At 37.5% G+C, this 26008-nt stretch overlaps 1 protein-coding gene across 7 annotated transcripts in view; it reads left to right on the top strand.

The window, feature by feature from the left end:
- SYT14 (synaptotagmin 14) overlaps positions 1-26008 on the top strand; it is a gene marked incomplete at its 5' end in the record, with an annotated part of 74110 nt that overhangs the window by 777 nt on the left and 47325 nt on the right. For 2 of the 7 annotated variants that reach the window (XM_081854667.1, XM_081854666.1), the window contains 3 exons: positions 4766-4813; positions 19124-19288; positions 22160-22378. In XM_081854667.1, the coding sequence (XP_081710793.1) occupies positions 4766-4813; positions 19124-19288; positions 22160-22378 (432 nt within the window). The other 5 variants (XM_081854665.1, XR_014154544.1, XM_081854669.1 and 2 more) reach the window with 5 other exon arrangements.

The following is a 26008-nucleotide window of genomic DNA, read 5'->3' as shown; positions in this document are numbered from 1 at the left end:
GCCTCCGCAAACCCACGCCGATATAATGGTGGGGGTCCTGTATCGTCTGTTTACATGGTGTAGGTAGACTCTACCTCTGTAGACTCTCTTCGCTGACATGTAAAAATTTAGTCCCCCTCAGGAATAGTAGTTGCCACACCGTTATTGACCCGTTTTACTTAGAAGTTGTGTCTGTCTTAGCCCCCCCCCCCCCGCCCGCCCTGTGCCACAGGCAGCAGCAGCTCCTGGAAGGCGAAAAGGTGCCTCAAGAAGAAGTGGGGCGGAAGAAACCCGCTTTCTTTTTCTCACTTCGCCAAACGCCTTCTGGCAAGCCTTTAATAAGTGCCGGAGAGAAATAAAAACAGCCTCGCAAAGGCTGCCGTCACGCAGCTGGGTTTCAGGGGGGCTGCAAACAAGCAGGGTTCAACGTCCCCCCCCCCTTTCCCGCCGCCTGACCCATCTCCTAGAGATGCTGCCCTCAGCCTTGGATACAGCTGGTTGCGTGGAGTGTTTCCAAGTCTGTTGCGCTTTCTGCATCATTTGAATAAGAGGAGGGGGTAAATATATATATATATATATATATATATATATATACACACATTCAAATGATGCAGAAAGAGCAACAGACTTGGGTAGACTTCAGGCGGACTTTTTAATCAGCTGCTTCACAACTAAAAGTCTGCAAACAAAAAAGAGAGAGGGAGAGAGGAGCTTCTCTTTCCCCACTTCCCAAGGAAGGCAGTCATCGGTCTTTCTGAACTCCATTCTTTTCAAATATACCTTTTAAATTTTGTAGAGTGTGGGAGTATTCAGTGCATTTGGTTGACACTGCAGGAGGTGGGGGGGGGAATTCATTGCCGCTGATGAGATGGAAAATGTTCTTATTAATATCATGTTCAATTCTTAGAGAGAGGTAAGGATTTAACACTGCTAATGTCCGTTTACTTGTACTCTCTACATAAAACTAAAGTTTGTTTGAAAATCATGTCTTCTTTTCCAGTTTTCCTTACTTCTATTCTTTGAGAATAGTTGGTTTCATTCATTTGACATGCACATTTATCTAGTTTGTGTACTGGCAGTCTGATCCAATGCATGCTTCCTTGAAAATAAGTCACAGTTGCTTCAGCAAGTTTTGTTGTTGTTTAGTAGTTTAGTCGTGTCTGACTCTTCGTGACCCCATGGACCAGAGCACGCCAGGCACTCCTGTCTTTCACTGCCTCCCGCAGTTTGGCCAAACTCATGCTGGTAGCTTCAAGAACACTGTCATTATGCATCGGATCTTAGTCTGAATCAGTCCTTTCCCATGTAAGGTATATAAATGCAGACAATTATGGCAGAAAATAATCCATATGTCATCATTTATGGCAAGATTTGTTCCTTTTAAGCTTTAAGCATTGCGAGTGGTAATAGGTGTGATTATGTTCTTGGAAGTGCACATTGGGAAACAATATTTCACAGTTATTCAGTTGAATTACATACTAAGGTGGAATCTACACAAATATAAAAAAGCTGTGAAAATGCTGTTTTAAAAAACGTTTTGAAAAATACATTGAATTTTGCATAGCTCAGTGTCATCATCTAGTATTACATTTGTATATTGTACCTTACACTTCATTTAAAACATTTTATTTGCATCTGAATGGACAGAGTAATTTTCTGCCTAGCCAACTAGCTTGTGTCTGTTTTATAGTCTTGAAAAGTGTGTAACAACACATGACATTAATAGAGTAGTGCAATCTTTGTTGATCATTTCCAACTATGCTGTCTGGTGTTTTGGCCTGTCTTAGAAGACAGTTATTTGTCTTGATCAAATTAATTAGTAGTCATTGCCATCTTTATTATCCTTGTTTGTTTATCTTGTAGACATTGATTTACTTTTTTAAAGAAAAAATGAGGGAGATTACCATGCAAATATCTGAATATGTCTTATATCTGAAACTATTTTAATTATTTTTTCCAGTTCACCACATTTAATAACAAGAGAACACATATATTATCTATTAAATTTATATCCTGCATCTTCTTCCAGAGGTGCCTAACACTTAATATTGTTGGGTGTTTTATTGTCACTTTTTATTGATATATATCTTGCCTTCATTAAAGTGCACTTTTCAGAGCCAAAGTTACTAAATATACTTGTATATATTTGTTAAAACTCCTAAATGGAAAATGCATTCTTAAAGTGTTGAGAAGATCCTGTAATGGTAGAGAATGGTTCTAGATGTTAATTTTGTTACGTAGAATACAAGAGAAATATCAGGGATGGGACCTTCTGAGTCCCTGAGCCCAACCATTCTATGCCTGAACTGAGACTTAAGAGTTCTTCTTGGCACTTTTTCTCCTGTTTTCATGGTACAGTAGCCTCTGCAGATGGAGCAATGGTTATTACTATGGTCCGTCAATTCAAAACATGGATTGCGATTCTGCTTTACAAAACATGGTTCATCATTTCAGACATCATGTCAAACTATAGTTAAGCTTTGTAAAGCATTGTTTGCCAGGTGATGCTGGGATACATTCCTAACACATGGGATGGTAACTCCTTCATTGTGGAATAGGCAGGGTCCTTGTAAGTCTTCTGCCTCTTCCTTGTAGGGAGGAGCCATCCTGCCCTCCAGACCAGAGCTTTGATTAGGCTGGGTCTGACCTAAGCTCTGAAGAGTTCTGTCAGAAATACTTTCAAGTTGCTATGGGTGTTTTGGGGTTTGTCTTTCCTTTCACCTTCTGTTGCTTCTAAATCTTTTTCCTTGGTCTTCTGTCTCCATGTTGCTTTCTGTTTTATTGTCAGTGTTTGCATTTTGTTGGTTGAAATCTCATTTTTTCTTGTTTTTCACTTCATCTCCCCCCCCCTCTATCTTTGGAGGGCGAGTTACACATAGTTTTCATTGAGGGATATGTTTTGTTAGCCCTGGGGTTGCTGTTATCTACCAAGCAATCCTGTGATGTGAGTGTCTTCAAGCACAGAGCTTTTGCAGGTCTTGCTTCCAAAGTTGTCGGAAAGGCATTTTGTTTGTGGCTCTTGTGCTATCTCCCTTACAATCCAAAAGGATGCAGTTGGTCCAGTGAGAGCAAGTCCCACACCCTCTATAACCCAGCACAATTGCCTGGGTCAGTAATGCTTTTAGCAGCATAACATTTCTGCTTAACCTTGGTGTGGTTTTGTAATTATGCTTGTCATAATCCAGAGCATTAAAAAAAAGGTCCATGGTGCAAATTTGATTGAATAGTAGTGGAAATAGTGAGGTACTGTAAATTCAGAAATTCAGAAGTATATGCTGTAGGTTCGTTCACCGTACATCGATGAAGGGATTTACTTTACATACAGTGAAAAAACTTTCTTACACAATTTCTTGAAATATTGTTGAATCTCTGACTGCTAAAGACTTAATAAATAAACCTGACTGGTGGGACTGAGGATCACATTTTGTAGTAATTATATAGTATAATATTGTTGCATGCCACCCCAGTCTCCAAGCTGTGCAATATTCCAGGGGTTCTGGGCACTTTCCCAGGGTTTATGTTTCCTTTTGGAAATGAGGCACAGTGGAGACTGTGGTGTCTTTATGATATATGGTTCATTTACACATACAGTGGTACCTTGGTTCGCATATGTTTTGGATTACAAACACGTCAAACCCGTAAATGCGTGTCCCAGTTTGCAACCTTTTTTTTTTTTTGGATTACAACCCATTTTTTTGGATTACGAACAAATTTTGGAGGCCCCATTGGCGAAAGCACGCCAATGGGTTACAACCTGTTTTGGTTTACAAACGGACCTCTGGAACGGATTTTGGTTGTAAACCTGAGCCTACAATGTAGGGGTTCCCAGCATTAATACCCCAAAAGGATCTTGTTTCTCCCATAGCCGCAGCCTTAGATTCAAATAGAAATCAAACATTGCTCTCAAATGTATCTCTGCCTCTCTCTCCAGCTTGCTGCTTTATTTCTAGATCATATTGCCCTCTCAACTCTCTTCCAAACTCTGGCTTGTCTCTTGAGTGAGGGCCCCCTACCCATTTGCCATCTCACACCAAGCTCCTTAATCACCTCATCAGACAGCTAACTTGGCTTGGTTAGCTTTTAACACTTGGTGGATCCAGGGATTAGAAGGTTCTGGCACATATCTCAACACCACAAACTCCTAGCAATATAGTCTTGCATAGTATAGTATTACAGGTATCCACAAATCTATTTGCCAGCGACGAGTACACACAGCAGCCCACAGGCTCGTTTTCCATTGCAATTTTTAAGCAGGTAAGAAATAGCAGGAGTCCCTTCCCATCAGCATAAGAAAGACTGCTGCTGTTTCTTATTTTACCCATATGCTGCCAAAATGTGAGATGACCCTGCATCTCAAGAAATGGGAAGTGACGTGTCAGGCACTAGTAAGGGCTGGCTAGTAAGCCAAACCAACATTTTTGGACACTTAAGTATTGTAAATGTACAGATGGCTTATGACTGGGTTACTTGCTCTGGCGAACAACTCATTTTCATTAGCTTGAAATTTCATTCTGTCCAGTAAAGTACTCTGTATAACTGCAAAGCTTACATACTTAAGTATCAAGGTAAATTGCTCCAATATGAGTTATAATTATAATTTAGATATTTTGAATCTACTGTTGTCTATAGAGGATAGAATAAAAAACTAATAACCCCCATTTGATACTGTAAGTAAGTTTGAAGCTCTTTCAAATAATTAAAAATACCATTGGATGATTATTAAGCATGCCTAAGATAAGTTTATATATTGCATTGTTTCCCCACTTAACTCTCTTTCTATGGACAGGTGGTGAAAGACCCTGTGGCGTACATGAACTAATTTGCATTAGAAAAGGTAAGCAACTTCTTTGAATACTTTTAATTATGTAAACATTTTTTAAAATAGTGGAACAGCCTAGAAGAGTTAAGGAAAGAGCAATCCAGACCCTTATGTGCAGCTCTCCTCAGCTTAGCTGGTCTCCCACTGGCTGCTGAATGTGGGGGCAGCACACAGCCCTGGAATGGGGCATTCCAAGGTTGTGAAGAGGCTGGTGCTGAGCTGGCCCAAGATCTGCTGCCTCACGACTGTTGTATGTCAGCATTGGACCTAGCCATTGTGCTAGCTGGTAGGTGGCATAGCAATCAGGTCTGAATTGGGCCCAATTGTCCTGTCTCCTACTCTGCTGTTACTGCCATGAGTGTTAGGACTATGGATGCAGTGGTTGTTCCTTTACTCTGCAATCAGATTTCCAGGAAGTTGCTTCAAATTCAATCTAGTTGTGCTTAAGAATCATTTCTATATTTTTGCATGTAGTAAAGCCTATTTCAGGCCAACTATTCTCCTGCTGTCTTCATGTGAGAAATGCTTGCTACAGAGCAATTTGTATAGCCACTGTAGTGTAGTGGACAGAATCTTAGATTTGGCCTGGGAAGACCTTGGTTCAAATCTCCTTCTTCATGAAGTGCTGCTGGCAAAAATTTGGGTGAAAGATGACTGGTGGGCCATTTCAAAAGAATTGAAAGGCAAGACCTGGTCCAGAGATGGACAGTTTGTCACACCTCTCTTTAAGGAAGGACATAATACAAATGTGATAGAATAATAAAATAATTGATTTACGAATTGTAGGCTCATCTAGTCCAACCCCCTGCAATGCAGGAATCTCAATGAATAAATGGAACTTTAATTAAGCTCTTTTAAGCATGCCAAAGCACTAAAGTTGTCCAGTGGAAATTATTTTATTCTTTTCTTCTTCTTGCATGGCAAACTCCCATTCAGTATCACAATCTGCATTTGAAATTTTCAGTTTCAAAAGAGGCTTGCAATGCAGCATGGAAAATTGCTGTTCCAGAAACACAAGTCAAAAGTTTATTTTACTGCATAGCCATAGTTGTATGGTTCTTTGGATCCAGGCTATAGGCTATATGTGTCAAATCTTAATTGTACTGAAAGTTATTTATTTTACTTATATAATTCATTTATAGACCACTTACTGTCAGTAGATCTCAAAGTGGTTTACATTTAAAAAGTCCAAGTACATATGTATTCAGTAAGTCCATTCTCCTTTCAAGTTTAAATTAAAGTACTTGGAAAATATAATCTATTCAAAATATATGATTGATTTTGGTGTAATACATTTTACAGCTAACAATTTGAATATAAGTCTGGCATATCAATAAGAGCAGCATAGTAACATCCCTTAAATGCCTGAATAAATACAGGTTTATCTCAGCACCAAAGTGTTGTCAGAGTAGTATCAGACAAACATGGAATCATCACAAAACTTTGCAAAGAAGAATTTATTAGGAGTGAACCCTTCCTTATATACCTTGGCTGCTAATTAATTTACACCATGATACTATTTGTGGGTAAGGGACGCGGGTGGCGCTGTGGGTAAAACCTCAGCGCCTAGGACTTGCCGATCGCATGGTCGGCGGTTCGAATCCCTGCGGCGGGGTGAGCTCCCGTCGTTCGGTCCCAGCTCCTGCCCACCTAGCAGTTCGAAAGCACCCTTAAGTGCAAGTAGATAAATAGGGACCGCTTTATAGCGGGAAGGTAAACGGCGTTTCCATGTGCTGCTCTGGTGCCGGTTCGCCAGAGCAGCTTCGTCACGCTGGCCACGTGACCCGGAAGTGTCTGCGGACAGCGCTGGCTCCCGGCCTCTAGAGTGAGATGAGCGCACAACCCTAGAGTCTGTCAAGACTGGCCCGTACAGGCAGAGGTACCTTTACCTTTACCTTACTATTTGTGGGCCACAAGCATTCAGATGGCATCTTATGCCTATCTCATGTTCAGGCCTTTTAGTTTTCTGTTTTTCTTAGCAACAGAAGTGTGCTTATGGGGGCTGTTTTGCAAAATGTTTTGTAGAGATAACCCAATGCTCCACTGCACTGGAAACATTGTTCCTTTTGTTGGTCTATCACCACCTCTGACACTTGAAAGGGGTAAAGCTAATCTGCAAAGAGGCCTAAATTCCAATAACCTGTAGGATATAGAGAGAGTTTTGAAACTATTCCAGACACTCCTGCCCCTGTTTAAATAATTAAGACTGAATGGATGTGAGGAAACATATTTTTATCATTGTTGTAAGTTGCCCTGAGCATTGAGAATAGGAAGTAAAATGGTTAAATAAATATTTTAAGCATTAGCAAAATAACTTTGTCATCACCAGTTTGTTTTTTAGAAGGTATGAAACTAGATATGTTTTTTTCCTTTAGTCTGTTATTATCATAATGCTTGTGTTTTGAAAGCCATTTACTAGCTCTTTAATAAATCAAGATTATATAACCCAATGAAACTAGATAGGTACTTGGCTATGGTAGATTGAATTTCCATTGGTAACAATCAACTGAAATATTGTCTGGTGATTTCCAGCTTAAAAATGTTGCATAGTGTAGCTTTCTCCACTCATTTCCATATGACATATTGTTTTATTAGACAACTCTTAAAGAAGTAGTAGTAGAAGTAGTAGTAGTAGTAATAATAATAATAATAATTCTATCTTGCCCATCTGACTGAGTTGCCCCAACCACTCTGGACAGCTTCCAACATAGAATAAAAACACAGCTGTACATAAATACAGAACTAATTTTGTTATGTATTAATAGCAAAAATGCCATATCCTCCAAAGTATCTTAACAAATGAAAGTAGGGTCACACTTCTAATCTTTCATGTCTGTCATGTCCCTGCTTAAATGCCCTTAAAACAAACAAACAAACAAACAAACAAACAAACACGGTTGTAACCTTATGGCATAAACTGGGAATTGCTCTACCCACTTGAACATTTTGGTTACCCCCTTTTTAATCTCTCCCCGCCTGCCCCTAGTTCTACATAACTTTTTGAGATGGCATGCCCAGAACAATACAGTGTTACCTTGGTTCTCAAACTTAATCCATTCCAGAAGTCCATTCCAAAACCAAAGTGTTCCAAAACCAAGGCAAGCTTTCCCATAGCAAGTAATGCAAAATGGATTCACCTGTTCCAGACTTTTAAAAACAACCTATGAAACAGCAATTTAACATGAATTTTACTATCTAATGAGACTATTAGTCCATAAAATGAAAGCAATAATCAATGTAAGGTAAAGGTAAAGGGACCCCTGACCATTAGGTACTGTTGCGGAAGACTCCAGGGTTGTGGTGCTCATTTCACTTTATTGGCCATGGGAGCTGGCATACAGCTTCCAGGTCATGTGGCCAGCATGACTAAGCCGCTTCTGGCAAACCAGAGCAGCACACGGTATCAATGTACTGTACTATAAAATAAATAAGACAGTATTGTAGATGATAAAAATTAAAATTATTTTTTCTCCTTACCTGCACTGATGATAGTCATTGTTTGGATGGGATACTTTTATCCATTTCCACAGTCACACAGTCAACCAATAAGTAGCTGAATTCGGTTCCACACAGTCACAAAAACAAATTAACCAAATAAGCCTCAAAAACAAAAACGCAAAATAAATAGCAAAAACAAAAGCTCCAAACTTAATCTGCTCTGGAAGTCTGTTTGACTTCCAAAATGTTTGAAAACCAAGGCACAGCTTCTGATTGGTGCAGACCCCCCCGGAAACAATAGCCAACAGCCACATCGGATGTTTTGCTTCTGAAAAACGTTAGAAAACCAGAACACTTACTTCTGGGTTTTCGGCGTTTGGGAACCAAGGCATTTGAGAACCAAGGTACCACTGTACATAGTACTGTACTTCAAAGCTTGGACACACCATATATTTGTATTTTAATTATGTGTTGCTGGAAGTTTTATTTTTGATTCCTTCCCTAATAATAGCTATCATGGGATTTACTTTTTTCACAGCTGCAGCATCCTGGTCAGTTGTTTTCATTGAGCTATCCACCACAACCTTATTTGTTGGTCAGTCAGTGCCAGCTCAGACTCCAAAGTTGCCTTGTAAAGTTAGGATTTTTTTACAATGAAATGTATCACTTTGCTGTTACTTACACTGAAACACACTTTATGTTATTTATTTAACAAGTTTCCCTCCCATTTAAACAACAAAAACCTCTTTTGTTTTTAAGTTTTACATAAAGCAATACAAAAATTCATTAAAACACCAATAAAACAGTAGGCAGAGTAAGATGTATCAAAATATAAGTAAAAGTCTGTAGTTTTACAACAACTAGATGTAATAAAATTATATGTCTAGTAGGTTTACCTAAGCAAAAAAGTTTTTAGCAGTTACCAGAAACTACAGTGAGGTTTTCATCATTAGATGGCACTTGTTGAGTGGGTAAGATAATTTTGCCTTTTTATTGCCTGTTGAGCCAGTTAGGAGAGCTCTTTTTGGAGTTTTTTTGCTTTTTTTTTACAATTCTGAATAATTTGGTGTCATCAGCAAACTACCATCTTATTGCTTATGCCTAGCTCCAGATAATTAATGAATAATTTAAAAAGTTCTTGTTCCAATACAGTTCCTTGCCTCCCTCATTGTGAAAACCATCCATTTGTGCTTTGACCTCTTATCCACTGGCTTCTAAGTTTACTTTGGTGAAGGAATTAGTCAAACATTTTTTGAAAGCAGAAGGATAAAATGTGCTCGTTGTCACTGTCAAGGAACTCTGAACAGAATAGTGAGGCAGACTTATTTCTGCAGAAAGCACATGAGATTTTTCCAGCAAAACTTGTTCTTCTCAGCCCTTGGTAATTTTATCTTTAGGAATATTTTCAGTGTATTTAGAATATACTTTAAGCTAACAAGTGTGTAATTTTTTTGGTGCCCCCACATCCTTTAAAAAAAAGTTATTATACTGGGCGCTTTCCAGTTCTCAAGGATGGAGACTGCTTTTATTTCAAGATCAGCAATTTCACATTTGTGTTTTTAAAGAACTCGTGGATGGGATACCATTAGAATCTGCTAATTTTTAAGTTGCCAAGGTTTTGAAAACTAGCAATACAATTTTAAATTGCCTTCCAATCTAAAGGAACTAAATGTAAGGAATGTAGGACAGATACAATCTGATCACAGTTGCTTAGAGCAGTAAGTAACTATGCTATTCTGTTATGAACAATTTAGTGACAAAGCGGCATTACTGGAGGCCCATATAGGAGGAAATGGCAGAAACTGAGCTTTGTAACCACTAGGGACCATTGGGGCAAAACCACCACAGGACTAATAAAATCACAATTAGCACATCAATCTGAAACTCAGTATTCAAATTTTGAAGATGATGACGACCCACTTCCTTGATCCTTGACCCTTGACCCTAAATTCCTTGATCTGAACTTGTCAATGCAAAAGAAATTGAGGACATTAATATTGTGCCCTTCAGACCCTCATATTTCACCCTTCATACGTTCCCCACCAGTCTTCCCAGCAGGCCATATTCAGGATTTCTCCACGTCAGAGAAAAAAGTACTATGATGCAAAGGGGTAAGAGATACATTATGTTTACCTATGGCACTCTTAAGTGTCTGCTACTGAATCACATGGGTGTAGAACAGCACATAGAGGAACACATTTAAATCTCTTTGGAACAACACGTAATTGTTCTTCATTAGTGATTCAATCTCAGCTTGTGGATATAAATTTTGTAGGTATATTTTATTCAAGTTGGCTCATCTTGAAGAGACAGTTCATCTTCAGTCATTTCTGATGGGATGCAGCTGTAAGGTCCAGTGTAATCATAATGGCTAGCTGTCCTTGATCTAAACTCTTCAGCAGATCAGCCATGCCCATAGAAAGTTTGAGGTTACAGAATTAAAAAAATTGGGGATAGTAGGTCAGTGCACCTGGAATACGGCTTGGAGGCACCTATAATTAAGGGGTTAAAAGAGATCAGATTTGTGTACTAGTTATTGCCATGACTATGTGCTAGCTAGGGCTGGAATAGCTGCTGTTCCTTCTGAGGTGGTGATTCAGAAGTGGGAGAAAATTTGGCAAGGCTCATGCAGTGACCGCTCCCCATGTGTTTCCTCCTTGTACGTGCGGAAGAGCTAAATATACATGCCACCTCTGGCAAATTATTGTGGGTCCACTTGGGTCTTAGACCAACTTACCTGGGAGTAAGTCCCACCGAACTCGATGACATCATAACTGAAGTAACATATATGAGTGCATAATGCCCTTCCTCCCAATAAGACCACTAAGTTCAGGGTCTAAAATTACCTAGCTGCACCACTGGCACAGTTCCTTCCTGAAATAGACCATTCCTTAAATTGGCGCTTATGCCCTCTCAGTGTTCCCTTCCTCTCCCCCTTCTGCAAGCCTAGAAAGCCTTACTTTATAGTTTGTGTACATCAAATGAATTTTATATGGACTAGAGAAAATGATTATAACCACAATCCTGTAACTCTCACCAGTAAGCCAATACCAAGGAAATCAGTGGGTTTACTCAGAACTGAGTAGACATGTAGAAAATTGTGCTGTGTGAAGGCAGTCTTGATTGCGGTGCACACTTAGCCGAAGTAAGCCTCACTGAATACAATAAAACTTACTTTGAGGTAAAAATGCATAAGATTGTGCTGTAAATTCAGACTTCCACTTGTTTTGTGTTTATTTAACAGTAACCTTATTAATTAAAAAAAAAAAAATGAACTCCTAATTTATTTTCATTGAATTATATTTTTAGTTTTTATCCCATCACTATATCATATACTTTATAATACATATTTCAAAATGTATATTAAGGTTTTGTGAAAGTCTTAATTGCTTGATGGACTCAAATTTTATATTACAAAAAGGGCTAATTTTTGTCTAAATCTTTGTTAAACTTACGGACTTTGAAGCAAAAAAGTAATTCAATTTCTTCCCCTCCCCCTTTTCATCTAGTTTATAGACCATCTGCTGGGTGTAGTTAGAGCATATGAAAGTGCGAAGGATGATAGAGAACGAGACAAGCAGCTTTGACATAGGTAACATGTCTCAAAAGAAAAAAAGCAAAGTAATCAACATTTCCCATTGAATTTGTGGTTCAGATATATTAAAAGAGTAAAGATGACTAGGATTTCTTAGTTTTAAACTATGGATAAAATCTTTTCTGTGAAACCAAAATTATATAGCGTAAAGTAAGTTAGATATTGACTGTATCGGAATATTGCAGTAAACCTGCTGTTTTCCTAGCACAAATAGGAGCAACAAACCACAGTCCCTGGATTAGAGTTATGTCTGAGCTAGCAACTGTGGTTTGATTTGCTTCACACGAATTACAATCTAAAACCAAAATTCATTTTTGGCTTTCTGAACACGACTTGTTCAAGAAAAACAAACCGCCGTCTTTGGGTTGGATGTAATGCTAAGCCAGGGATAACGGTTTATTGCTTTTGTTTGTACTAGAGCAGGATCAGATTTGGAATGATCTGTGTCTTATGTGCAAAGAGGACCAATGTGTGTATAACTATAATATAAAAATTCAGTTTTTGGAAATATAATGAATAATTACAATATTTAGTGCTTCAGCAAAATTTGAGGGTAATGTTTTTGAAAGCACTGAACTTCACGGAGCTCAATATATAAAAAGTTCAACAGTGGGGAAAAAGCTTGCTCCTTTCTTGAAGGTTAAGGAATATGTCAGAGACACTTTAGTACAGTAGTACCTTGGTTGTTGAACTTAATCCATTCTGGGAGTCCATTTGACTCCCGAAACGGTTTGAAAACCAAGGTGCGGCTTCCGATTGGCTGCAGGAGCTTCCTGCACCCAACTGGAAGCTACGGAAGCTGCGTTGGATGTTCAGCTTCCAAAAAACGTTTGCAAACTGGAATACTCACTTCCGGGTTTGCGGTATTCAGGAGCTGATATGTTTGACAACTAAGCCGTTTGACAACCAAAGTACCACTGTAACAGCATTTCAACTTGGAGGATCCTTTTAAGCCTGTCATAATTTGTGGTGTGGCTTGTTTGCTTCCATTTTGTGGCTATTTTCATAAAACCTGTAATTTGTCCTGCTAATGTGGTAAGGGAATTGCTTCATTGGGTCACATTGAATACAAGTAATATTTGTTTACAGGAGTCTTCTGAAATCAGTGGATAATGTGGTTACTTCTCACTCTAGCACTAGTATTGTGGTGTTGATGTAGGTGTAATCATATAATCAAACTGTCCCATGTAGTTCCTAGAAATAGACACTACTGGTGTCGCATGTGAGTCATCTATGCAGAACCTCTCTCACATTTCAGTGGTTGGTTACATATAAATTGGTCCTGAGTTATGAATGAGGCTGAATGTAATCTAGAATGCATCAGACGAATACCTTAGAGATGTTGAATAATGTAGAGCATGACTGTTCCTGCTCAATGCAGGTATTCCATTCCCCAGGGTTCTGTGGTTAAGCAGTAGCAATGAAATGTTTCTTTAAATATTTTCATTGTTTTGTGGTCACAGTTTATTTGTTTAGCTAGAGATTTAGGTTGGACGTAATCAATCTGTCATTAAAGTTATTTTACTTAATTTATGTGATGCAATTATGTGCATTTGCATCTCACTAAAATAAATACAATAAATTCATGTAATTGCATCAGCTTGCTGATTTCTAGAGAGATAATTTACTATTTATTGTAATCCATTGATCATAAATAAGGATAATAATAACAAAAAAGGACAAATCCTAAATTTAGAAATGATGAGCCATTAGATGAGCTTGTTGCATGGGTCAGTGCTCATTACTTTTTATAAATCTAAAATTATGTTTATCTTCATAAAACAGGAAAGTATGATCCATCTTAAATGAAGCACTTTGAAGGCCTGTTCATTTCAGTTGGAGTTAAGCACTTGCTCAGTTCCCTCCCTTTGAAATTAATAGGATTTAAATATGTTGAGCTGTATCTGGATTCTACCCAATATTTGAGTACAGTAAGCAATCAAAGTTACTATCTGTGGTACTTATTTAGTGGGAACAGAACATTCAAAGTGTAGGTTTTGCACTTTGTAATCTAGTTGACCTATAGTGCCATCTAATGGCTAATTTATGAAATACGTTAAAAAATTCCCACGAAAACCATGGTCTAATGAATACTGTGCAAAATAATACAGTGGTACCTCGGGTTACATACGCTTCAGGTTACATACGCTTCAGGTTACAGACTCCGCTAACCCAGAAATATTTAAATAAATATTTAAATAAATACCCTTTGTTTAATGAGGATCTTTAGAAGCAGCTAAGATAAGAACTTTGCTTCAGGATGAGAACAGAAATTGCGTGGTGGCAGCAGCGGGAGGCCCCATTAGCTAAAGTGGTGAATCAGGTTAAGAACAGTTTCAGGTTAAGAACAGACCTCCGGAATGAATTAAGTACTTAACCCGAGGTACCACTGTACTCTATATGGGTTGTTTTTGGCCATCATAGAAACCATTTAGATCAGTGGACTTAAGTTAGTAAAGACAAGCTTATTTCTGTTGATTCTGGGATGGCTGTTCTGAGGATGAGTTAACCAGATAAAGCCTATTTTTCATTGCAAATTATATTTAATAGATTTTCGCATCTGGTTCCCTGAGCTTAAGTGAGCACAGAAGTGAAAAAAATACTTTTAGCTGTGTGTACACTGAAATTACAGTTGCAGTGTAATGTTTGGAGTTTTCACCTGCTGTCTCAGAACTAATACCTATAAGAATGTGGGAATAGCCTTTTTAAAGTGAGCAGTATTAATTGACAATAATCTGAAGTTTTTAATTATTAAAAACTTTATTTTTTCTATGGGACAGTGGATGTCACTGCTAATGTGAACTACTAAACTATGGTTGTCATAAAGAAGCTCTCCCTGCCATGTTTTTAAACATGTGTTTTTAAACATGTGTTTTAAACGTAGAAGCCCAGATTACCCATGAGCTCAGAAGGCTGCAGAAATTGTAGTAGCCCCATACTCATCTCTCACAGGTTGAGGTGTGGGCTAATATAAAGTGTATCAGTAAGCCAGCATACTAGGATAGTTGGCTTATGTGCCTTCACCTGCTGTCACCACTGCCTGGTCAGTTAAGGACTTCATAAAAAGAAGAGAAAGGAGCTGAAGTGGGGAGTTGATGGGGAGGGTTCTTTGGGGACCAAAGAGGGCTGACTAGAAGGAGGAATATTTTCTGAGCCTTGGTTTATTTCTGAATCAGTTAAGGCAGTGGCCCACTTGCACATCTCTGCTGTGGACTTCTGTTTGTCTGCTTGCTGTGAGCAAGTAACATTAGCTTCTAGGAATATGCCTCTTCCATTGAAACGGACTGCTTTCTTGTGCCATAGTTTCAGTGATATCAGTGCTACCCCTTTAACACTGGGGCTGGTCTCTGGGATAACATTATGGCAGATAATGATTCTGTCTCTGTCTTAAATGGTCACTAGCCTATTAAGCCAAGAAAGCAAACAAAGAGGTACACATACAGTGGTACCTCAAGTTACATACGTTTCAGGTTACATATGCTTCAGGTTACACACTTCGCTAACCCAGAAATAGTGCTTCAGGATAAGAACAGAAATCGTGCTCCGGCGGCCCGGCGGCAGCAGGAGGCCCCATTAGCTAAAGTGGTGCTTCAGGTTAAGAACAGTTTCAGGTTAAGAACGGACCTCTGGAACGAATTAAGTACTTAACCAGAGGTACCACCGTATTGCCAATAGTGACTTTGTTTTTTTTTGTTGCGGCATGTATCCAGTTGGTAAATGGAGCAAAGGTTGGTTAAATACCCTTTGTTTAATGAGGATCTTTAGAAGCAGCTAAGATAAGAACTTTTTAGTACTCCTTTGTTATATGCCTATTTTAAACTTTTTAAATTCTATACTATTGTGAAAGAAATGTATTTACAGTAGTTATAGTGAATTAATTATTATACAAATTAAATACCAATACTGTATTTGATACCTTAACACTGTAAAAACAGCATAACGTTTAATACTAAGCAGTATTCAACTAAATAATTCCACAAGCAGAATGAGTTCCATTTGTGCAAAGGGACTTAACTCCTCCTTACATCCCATGCCATTCCCAAATCTGCTCTCGAGTTCTGGGGTAACCCCCAAAACAGATTTAGGGAACACGCAGGTGAGAAGAGAGAGGGTGAACATTCCCCTGTGCAAGGAGAAATCCTTGCTCTAATGGAACACTCCCCTTAATGCTACTTTGAATACAGCCCATTGAATTGTGTTTTTAAAAATAAGAGTATGTTCATTGACCATCATGGGGTTTCAGATCAAGTACCAGTTTGGCTTGTACACAAGGCAGATACTATTCCATTGACCACATTAATAATTAAACTGTCTTGACATGCAGTAAGATAAATATATAGTTTCATACACTATTGGAGCAATTGAACAGCCAACACTTTATGTAAGTAAAAAAAGAAGTTTATAAATGCTTTTTTAAAGTAATTACCCTTCCTTAAAATTAAAGTTATTTGTTTTGGTTTAATGCTTGTGATACTGCTACTCTTCAAAAATACTTTTCCAGTATGTTTGAAATTACTTTTGGAAAGAGATAAAAACAAATTTAAATATACAACCTATGTTGATTTTTGTGACATAGAAAACAAAAGTCCTAATATAATGACATTTAATTTATGGTAAGCTGCCAAATACTAATTTTGTTAGCGTAATTTATAACCTTTGAATTCATTGCTAGTATTTACAGTACATTACGATATTAATTTCAGTGAATTTCTTTCACCTGGTATTGAAATATAATAATGTTCCTTGAATTACTTTAGTTCATTAGATAGAACTTACATTCTTTTTGTCATTGTGCATCTGCTATGTTGAATAAAACTGTTCAGCCTCATAAAAACAGTTCTAGGATAGTCTTTACAAAATCTGTTGTATTTTGAAAGTTGTAATACTTTTCAAGAAGCAATTAATATTATTGTGGGTCATTAATTAAGATATAACTTTAGCAATATTTTTAATGGAGTGCATCCTCTGCATAATTGTGTTACATTCCTTATATTTAATTTTATGAGAGTTACTATTACTATCTGTCCATAAAATAATTGTGCTTAATAATTAATTTAAGAGAATTAAATGCTTAATGTTAAACAGTGGAATGCAAACAGCATAGTATACTGTACTGTACATAATCTCTCATGGGGTTATAGAAATATTGGTTACAGGTTTAAGAAAACTATCAGAATAGTCATGTCTTTCACATGTGATAAAATCAGGCTGCTTATAGTCCTAAAGATGGGTTCATGTATGCAAATTGATACAAGATAGATAATTCCAAATACTTGCATTTGGTGTTAAGGTAGATGAATAATTAATTAGTCTAGCTGAAGCTAAGGTATCATTCTTTCGTAAGGTATTAATTGCTGTATTCTCTTAACCTCAGAAAATGACCTTAGATCTATAATTGATATTATCATATTAAACACTAAATTTAACATTAAGCTAATAAGCAAACCAGCTATGCTCAGTGGCTGAAAAAACTGTCCTATTGGGACAGTGCCCTTGCAGAAGAACTATACAGGCAGGAGTAATTTCTGCAATAAAATGGGGCTAGTCACAAATACAAGAATATGTAGTTAATCGCTTCCATTTTGACTTTTACTTTTTAAAAGCCCTAATAACTATTTTATGCATTTGGGTTCTAACAGACTCCAAAGATTATGAAATATGTACCCTTTTGCAATAAAAGGGTTTGAATTCAATTGTTCTGTGATCTTTCAGTGCTGTTCACATGATTATGTTGTTGTTTTAATTGATTATTTCTGTGCTGTGGCATTAAAAGTAAATGGGGGCAAATGAAACACTGCATGCTTGAAGGCATTGGCCACAACTTGATAAAAAGTCTATTGAAACAGCAAGTATTTTTCATAAATTTGATGCAGCACTTAAAGCAAGGCATTGTTAACAATTTAGAGATGAAAACAGGGCTGCATGCCAGTGGCAGGCATAGCTAAAGTGAATGTGGAAGTACACAAGTTGGTGTGGCCAGCCCAGATTCACAGTCTCTTGCAGTCACAGACTTGCAGACATACAAAAATGCATGCAAATCCCTCTACAGTGGTTGCTCTGTACTACAAGCACGAATCCTTAATGAAACTTCATACAATAAAATTAGAATTGTGTTTCTAGACTCAGAGGGTGTTGGATGGCCACTAGTCAATCTGGAGGCCAGCAAAGAGAACAGGAAGCTAGAGTGAGAAAGCAGTGGCTTCAAAACCAGGTCCAGATTACTGACAGGTGTGGGATCCAATCAACACATTAAACATGGCTGTCAATTTGTTAGCTGACCAAATTGTCAATTTGTTACCTGACCAAGATTTTTACTATATATCTGTAGTGGACATGAGAAAGCATGTGTTGAATTCATTCACAATGACAGGTTCCACATAGATCTCCATGTGTGGTAACTGTTTATTTGCAGCAATAAATAAATAAATAAATCCTGGTTATAATCCAAAAGGATGTGATTTTAAACTTTGATTTAAACATTATGTTCATTAATGGGCCACATTGCTTTTATGAAATACAAAAGTAAACACAATTCATAAAAGTAGACATAAAATTGCTGTCATATTCAGCAAAGCCATGTAGAATTCACAGTTGGCAGGACGGGGATATAGAATCATAGAATCATAGAGTTGGAAGAGACCACAAGGGCCATCGAGTCCAACCCCCTGCCAAGCAGGAAACACCATCAGAGCACTCCTGACATATGGTTGTCAAGCCTCTGCTTAAAGACCATATACACACATTGGTCTTGACAGTAGATCTGTGATTGATGACTTGATTGAAAGTAGGCTGAAAAATTATATTGTAATAAAATGATGGCAGTTAATATTTATTTATTAAGGGTTTTATTTTATTCTTTTAACTCTACAAGGAAAATATACAAACAATATGATAATATAATAAATGTTAGTATATAACTTATATGGCAAATAAATAAAACAAGGTAAACGAGTTAAATAAAACATTCAAAGCGCCAGCAGTTGAATTCTATTCTATAAACTCTGTTGAGCCTAAAATAAAACCATCTTGGCCTGATGCCTAAAAACTAACACAAAAAAAACCAAAGCAACTTCCCTGGGTATGGAGTTCTACAGACTTGTTACCACCACTGAAAAGGCAGTGTGCCCATGCAACCACTTGAATGAAGGGGAATATGAAACTAGGCCTCGTGTTTCATCTTCTCCCTATTATGTACTTGCATGGAAGTTTGGGTCTGGGTGTGATTTACTAACAATCTAGTTTAATGAAATGTGTTGGCTTTCCATTCTGGTCATTGTTTGTGTTTTTTCTAGTATCTCCTGAGGCAGTTGGATTTCTGTCAGCAGTTGGACTGTTTATTATCCTGTTGTTGATTCTTTTTCTATATATTAACAAGAAGATGTGTTTTGAGAATGTTGGAGGTTTCCCAGACCTCAATTCACGATACAATGCCAGAAAAAATTCACAGGACAAACTTTGTAAGTATCATATTCTATGGTCTATGGCTTTGAAAGACAGCAAACCCCTGGTGTAATATCATATGAATAATGTTATGTAGGCATAAAAGTTTGACTTGAATAAAATAAATATCTTATATAGTCCAAAATACTTTTACTAATCCATCTGTAGTACTTAGTCAGAATTTAATAGCTTTGGGGTCTGTTGAATGTTGTGTAAGGGGTTGACATTTTAGATAGTAGAAAGAAACAAATGGTTTTATATTTCCCAATATGCTTAATAAGAATAATTAGATCACAGCTTTATATACCAGGAAACCATATTTTCTCAATTATGAGGGAAAAAATCTTAGATATTTCTGAATCTCAAAAGTGGTAGGACGAACCTCTTTTATTTGCAGTGTATCATTCATTAAAAGTTAGAGGGAAAACACACAATAATCATATTTGAACTGAATTATATTCCATGACCGCAGTTCAACATAGAACTTAGACTGCATAAACTTGTTGATTTTACTGGGGTTGTATGCTTATATTTGTACAGAATTTGTACAGACTGTTGGTCATGGGTACAGAATTATTGTGGTCTGGGTGAATACAATGTTAAGAATGTAGTCCAATGTTAAGAATTATGTTTTATGGTTTCTTAATAACCGATACAATGTGGGGTATATGCTAGTGTTTTGAAACAATGTAGTATATCTGTCTTTATAATATATTATTTAAATACGTTTAAACTTTTTCTTTGCAGGTGTAGAGTAAATTCAACAATTTACATATAATATTTAAAATGTCTGGTTATGTTATACAATACAACATACAACACAACATAAAAAACAGAATAGATTTTTATCAATTCATTTTGGCTTCGTGTAGTAGAAAACACTTGCTCCTATTTATTGCTTTTAAGGTAACAGAATTCAGAGAATGACTAATCTGCAGAGTCCACAATTTAAAGGATAGGGTTTAGGATACTTGAAAAAAATACAGTAGCAATGCATTTGAGGAATAACGTATTTTCAAAGCAATAATGTACTAACAATCAAAACATGGCATTTTTCAAAAACTTTCAACAAAATCTGAGCCTTCCTTCTATGTCTTCTCTGGTTGACACACTCAGTAATGCAGTAGATGATCTAACCAGTGCTGTTGGAGATGTCAGCTATACAGTAGCTGACTCAGTTACAGAACAGGTAACAAGTATGATCAACAGCCTCCGGACAGATGATACTGCTACTGCCCAAGAAGATAAATCTATAGTAGATAAAGAGGAAAATAAAGAGAAAGAAGACTTGAAAAATATTACCTTTCCAAAAAATACTAGGCAGAACTGCAATACATATAGAACAGATGAGTCCCTTAATAAAGAACTAAATCAAGAATTGCATGCTGTAGTAGAACAAAATGAGGGCCCGTTGCATAAAAAAGCAAAACAAAGATCACCAGGACTTGACTTCAAAGACACCAAAGAAGTGCACAGTTTTGATTCCAGGAATTCAGAAAAAAATGAAGAGCAAACTCCAGAATTGCAGAAGTTAAAGTCTAAAAAAGCTCATGGGGTTCATGAAGTAAAAGAAAAGAAATGCAAACCATTTTCGGATGGCCACAGACAGTCTGTAACAAAGCAGGAAGAAAATGCACCATCTATTCTTTCAAAAGAAAGTAAAAAGGAAAAGGCTAAGCAATCAGAATGTTTTTCAAAAGAAGTGAGTAGTAAGAAGACACCAGAAAAAGGTGAGGTGTCTTATATCATACTTTATCCATGTGGCCTTTCCTGGATCTTTTACTACATACTTCTTTTCCCAACTGTTTTTTAGATTTCATTCATAATGATCTTTAAAACAGTCTCCTTAGTAGAAGCTCTTTGTGATATGTATATTATTTTCTCTGAAATTTGCTTTATCTAATTTTATTCATACTCCTTGAAAACTGGTTACATATTTTATTTCCTGATTAATGCTACTAACTTTTGAATAGTGATTAATCAACTTTTTTAAAAAAAATTCTTTCTGTTCCCTTAAATTTTGCTACATCTTTCAATGGATTGCACTGGATAACAAGAATATTTTGTACATGATTCTTGAATTCTATATTTATATGCGTTTTTTTACTTGGTGCTTCAGGACATAGTGTGCAGATGTTGTTTTATTATAAGAAATAATATCTGGGAACCTAACATATTATAAGCTACATATAGCTTTTCATGAGGAGTAATACTAAAAGAGAGAAAACTAACATACAAATCATGAAGTGGTAATGCAACAAGTCTAAAATATATATATCTAAAATAAATAAATATAATTGAAAATATATTTTCTCTAAAATCAGTCAATATATAAATGATAAAATAGGCTATTTCACATCTCTAATAATTGAAGGAAAACAGACATCTAAAGCTACTGCTAGCGAAACCATGAAGGTATCCCAAACTTTGCAGTTATACACGAAAACAAATGCTGACATAAATGTATCTATCTAACAAGAAGGATAAACCCCCTATATCAAGTTACAGAAGAGCTTTCTGAATCCACTAAGGGTGATAGGGCAAAGAGGGAAGACAAAACAAAATGAAATGCTTGGGGGGGGGGGCATCTTCCCCATGGGATGCATGTATTTAGGAAACAACCTTGGTTCATCCCTTTAAAAGCCTGCTTATTTCAGGCTAAAATAAATATTTCCAGGAATAACAGAAAGAAAAAATAATTATGTTAGGGATAATACATTTATTGTGAAGTTTGAGCTCTTGCCTAAACTGGGTTAAAATGTGAACTATATTACCTTCTGTTTAGGAAAAAAATGTATTAACAGTTAAATGTTTACCCATTATAATTTTAGCACTCTCCTTTATGGTGCCATCTGTTATCATTCCCCCCTCCTTTTTTTCCAAAATAGACAACTCATACATAAATAAAGATCAGCATGGTTCATCATCTGAAAGTGAAGATGAGGCACTGGGTAAATATCACGAAGCCTTATCCAGAACACAAAGTTCAAGGCCACCAGCAGGCGATAACAGACAACAGAAAAACTATATTTGGGAAACCAGACAAAAATATAGCCCTCTGTCTGCAGAGTATGATGGGTACAGTAGTGAAGCCTCAATAGATGAAGGTATGACATTATTTACAATAGTTTTTACTTCATCTTATTTCACATTCATCAAAAAACACCATAGGATAAAGATACAGCAGTTGCAAGATATTATCTGTAAAGGTGCCAGTAAAATCTAAAACCCTGACTGAAATAGTTAGGGATTTAGGGGGAAAGACTGGATTTCTTTTATTGATCTTTTACCTTCTGAGTGCTTAGTGCTTTCCAAGCATTTCCCCTATATTCATATGGGAAACGTTTAACGAAAAGCATAGCAGTTTACAATTTATTGTTATGTATGGAAAAGTTTGTAAACATTTCCTGATAATAAATTGCCTTTGGTATATGGTGGTTTTAGGGTGACTAGATGAAAAGGACAGGGCTCTGTGCCTTTAATAGCTATGTAAAAGAGGAGTTTTCAGCATGTGTTACTTGTCATACAAGCAACACCATCCCAAATTTACCTCCTCTGTGCAGGTCTTAAAGGTGCGCTCCTCTTTTTCATCTGGTCACCCTGGTTTGTACTGACTCTGTTCATAAATGAGATTGTTAAGAACTCACTGTTGTTGTGAGATAAAGGTACATATTCTAGCCCCATTCTTACTGGGATACCAGATAAGACATCCTCTGAGACTTCTATACCAGGTAGATGGTAGAAAACTCACATTTTGAGAACTCTGGTGATGATCTGGTTCAGTTGTGTAACCATAGCAGAATTTATTTACAGAGTTTTACATATATGTGTCAGTTTATTTAAGGACCTATTCTGAGACAGAAAAAAGTTAGTTGGGTAAATTAGGAAGAAACACATAATACTGATGACCTGTTGGCACATAATGTCTGTAAATCACCTTGGAAGATGATTCATAAATGTATTCATCATCATTACCATACTATAATGTCCAAGGGAAAGCCCAGAGTGTCTAAGGTACCATACCATGTGTGACGCTTATCTTTTCTGTCTTAGATGACTTCTAATAAGGTAGTGGAATTCTGGTGTGTGCTCAGAGTTTTGGTCAGGAAATCATCATCAAGTGATTCATCATCAACAATGGACATATAATTTTGGATTGGGGACTAGTTAAAAGGGAGATATACTCTGTCTCTGAGATAATAAAAGTAGGGCATAAGTTTATTTGAATAGTCTTTTGTTTTGTCTTTCATCTGAAAGTCTCAGCTTCTCAACCAATAATGTTGTACATCCACTGTTGGATGAAATATGTATTTGACTGCCAGTTGCTGAGAATCACTAGCAGGGATAGTGCGGTTGTGCTCAAGTGTTTCTTGCAGGCTTCCCATAGGCATCTGGTTGGTCACTGTGAGAACAGGATGGAACAGATGGGTCATTGGCTGATCCAAAAGGCTTTTTCTTATATTAATTAATATTTCCTGCTTCGTTAGGGCATATTGTGTCAACTACTAATTAATGAAGTGTTTTCATAAGATATTTTTTGTAAATCCACATTTCCCTAACAAAGAGTCTTACCAACTTTGGCCTTGCCAAAAATTAGAAAATGTTTGGGTGATGTTAACGAAATGCTTTTTCTTTCCACCTTTGAGATAGTTCCTTCTGCTTTTTCTTAAGGTAACTTAAGTGTTTTGCGACCCTTTGGGGGCAGGCATTACTTCTTCCCTTTCTAAAGTGGCAAATAAATTTAAGCTCATTTTTCATCATAGTAGAATAGTGGCAAGTCTTTAGTCAGCTTGTCCTTGTCCTCAGGCTTCCAGTCTAAAAGATACAATAAAAAATAAAAAATAGATTGAGATAGAAGAGGGGGGAAAGCAAACCCAGGCACTGATGTTTAATTACAAAGAGTTCAAGGAAAAGAGGGATCCAAAGTTGCTGGTCTTTCAGCCAAGTCAATGGAGTGACTTGCTTCTTTCTGCTGTCACTTGATGTAATGGCTGCTGCCCATTGACAGTTGATTGGGGGAAGAGCCTGGTTATTTCTCTACAGACTGATGGTGAGACACTGCCTCCCTCATCTCCCTTTGATGTAGCCTCACTTTTAGGTAGATCATTGTCTTATGTTCAGTCAAGTTCCTAGCATGCTTTAATGATGTTACGACTATCATTGATCCTATTAGAACTTTAGCAGATTTTGACATGATGTAGTGTTGGTGCTATGGCTGGAATCCTTATGATTTTTCATAAGACAGTGAAATAGGACATTGCTGAGTTGATCTGCTCATTCCTGGAAGATCAAGGATGAATGCCTACTCAGTACCTCTCTGGCTTCATGTGAAGTTCTCTAAGGTTTCATAGTATTTCCTCTTCCCCCTCACACTTGCCTATTCACTATATAGAGCCGGGGTCAGCAAACTTTTTCAGCAGGGGGCTGGTCCACTGTCCCTCAGACCTTGTGAGGGCCGGACTATATTTTGGGGAGGGAAAATGAACGAATTCTTATGCCCCACAAATAACCCAGCGATGCATTTTAAATAAAAGCACACATTCTACTTATGTCAAAACACCAGGCAGGCCCCACAAATATCCCAGGGATGCATTTTAAATAAAAGGACACACTCTACTTGTGTAAAAACACACTGATTCCTGGACCGTCCACAGGCCGGATTTAGAAGGTGTTTGGGCCGGATGCGGCCCTTGGGCCTTAGTTTGCCTACCCATGATATAGAGGCTGTATTGAAATAAATGGCAATTTGCAGTTAGAAGTATAGTGGTGCCTTGCAAGACGAAATTAATTTGTTCCGCAAGTTTTTTCTTCTTGCGAGTTTTTCATCTTGCGAAGCACGGTTTCCCATAGGAATGCATTGAAAATCAATTAATGCGTTCCTAGGGAGACCGCCTTCAGACCAGACTGTCCCCGGACCTCTTCTGAGGGCTGGCGGGGGGAGAAGGACTTTTCTCCCCACCGCCAGCCTTCAGAACAGCCTTCTGAAGGCTGGCGGTGGGAAGAAAAGCCCTTCTCCCGCCGCCAGCCTTCAGAAGAGTTCCTGCAGGGCTGCCTAGGCTGCGGATAGCAGCCTGCTGTCCGGCGCGAGGGGCGCTCTGAAGCAGTCCATGGGACTCTCAAGAGTCTCCTCCAGCACCATAATTCAAAAGCATCAATTCTTCGGCAATCAGCCTTCTTTATGGTCCAGCTCTCACTTCCATACATCACTACTGGGAAAACCATAGCTTTAACTATGCGGACCTTTGTTGGCAAGGTGATGTCTCTGCTTTTTAAGATGCTGTCTAGGTTTGTCATTGCTTTTCTCCCAAGAAGCAGGCATCTTTTAATTTCGTGACTGCTGTCACCATCTGCAGTGATCATGGAGCCCAAGAAAGTAAAATCTCTCACTGCCTCCATTTCTTCCCCTTCTATTTGCCAGGAGGTAATGGGACCAGTGGCCATGATCTTCGTTTTTTTGATGTTGAGCTTCAGACCATATTTTGCGCTCTCCTCTTTCACCCTCATTAAAAGGTTCTTTAATTCCTCCTCACTTTCTGCCATCAAGGTTGTGTCATCTACATATCTGAGGTTGTTGATATTTCTTCCGGCAATCTTAATTCTGGCTTGGGATTCATCCAGCCCAGCCTTTCACATGGTGAATTCTGCAAATAAGTTAAATAAACAGGGAGACAATATACAGCCTTGCCGTACTCCTTTCCTAATTTTGAACCAATCAGTTGTTCCATATCCAGTTCTAA

Source organism: Podarcis erhardii (genome assembly GCF_964252035.2).
Source record: "Podarcis erhardii genome assembly, chromosome: 3".
Classification (NCBI taxonomy): domain Eukaryota; kingdom Metazoa; phylum Chordata; class Lepidosauria; order Squamata; family Lacertidae; genus Podarcis; species Podarcis erhardii.
Note: the sequence above shows the minus strand (reverse complement) of the source record. Positions and strands in the feature narration are given on the sequence as shown.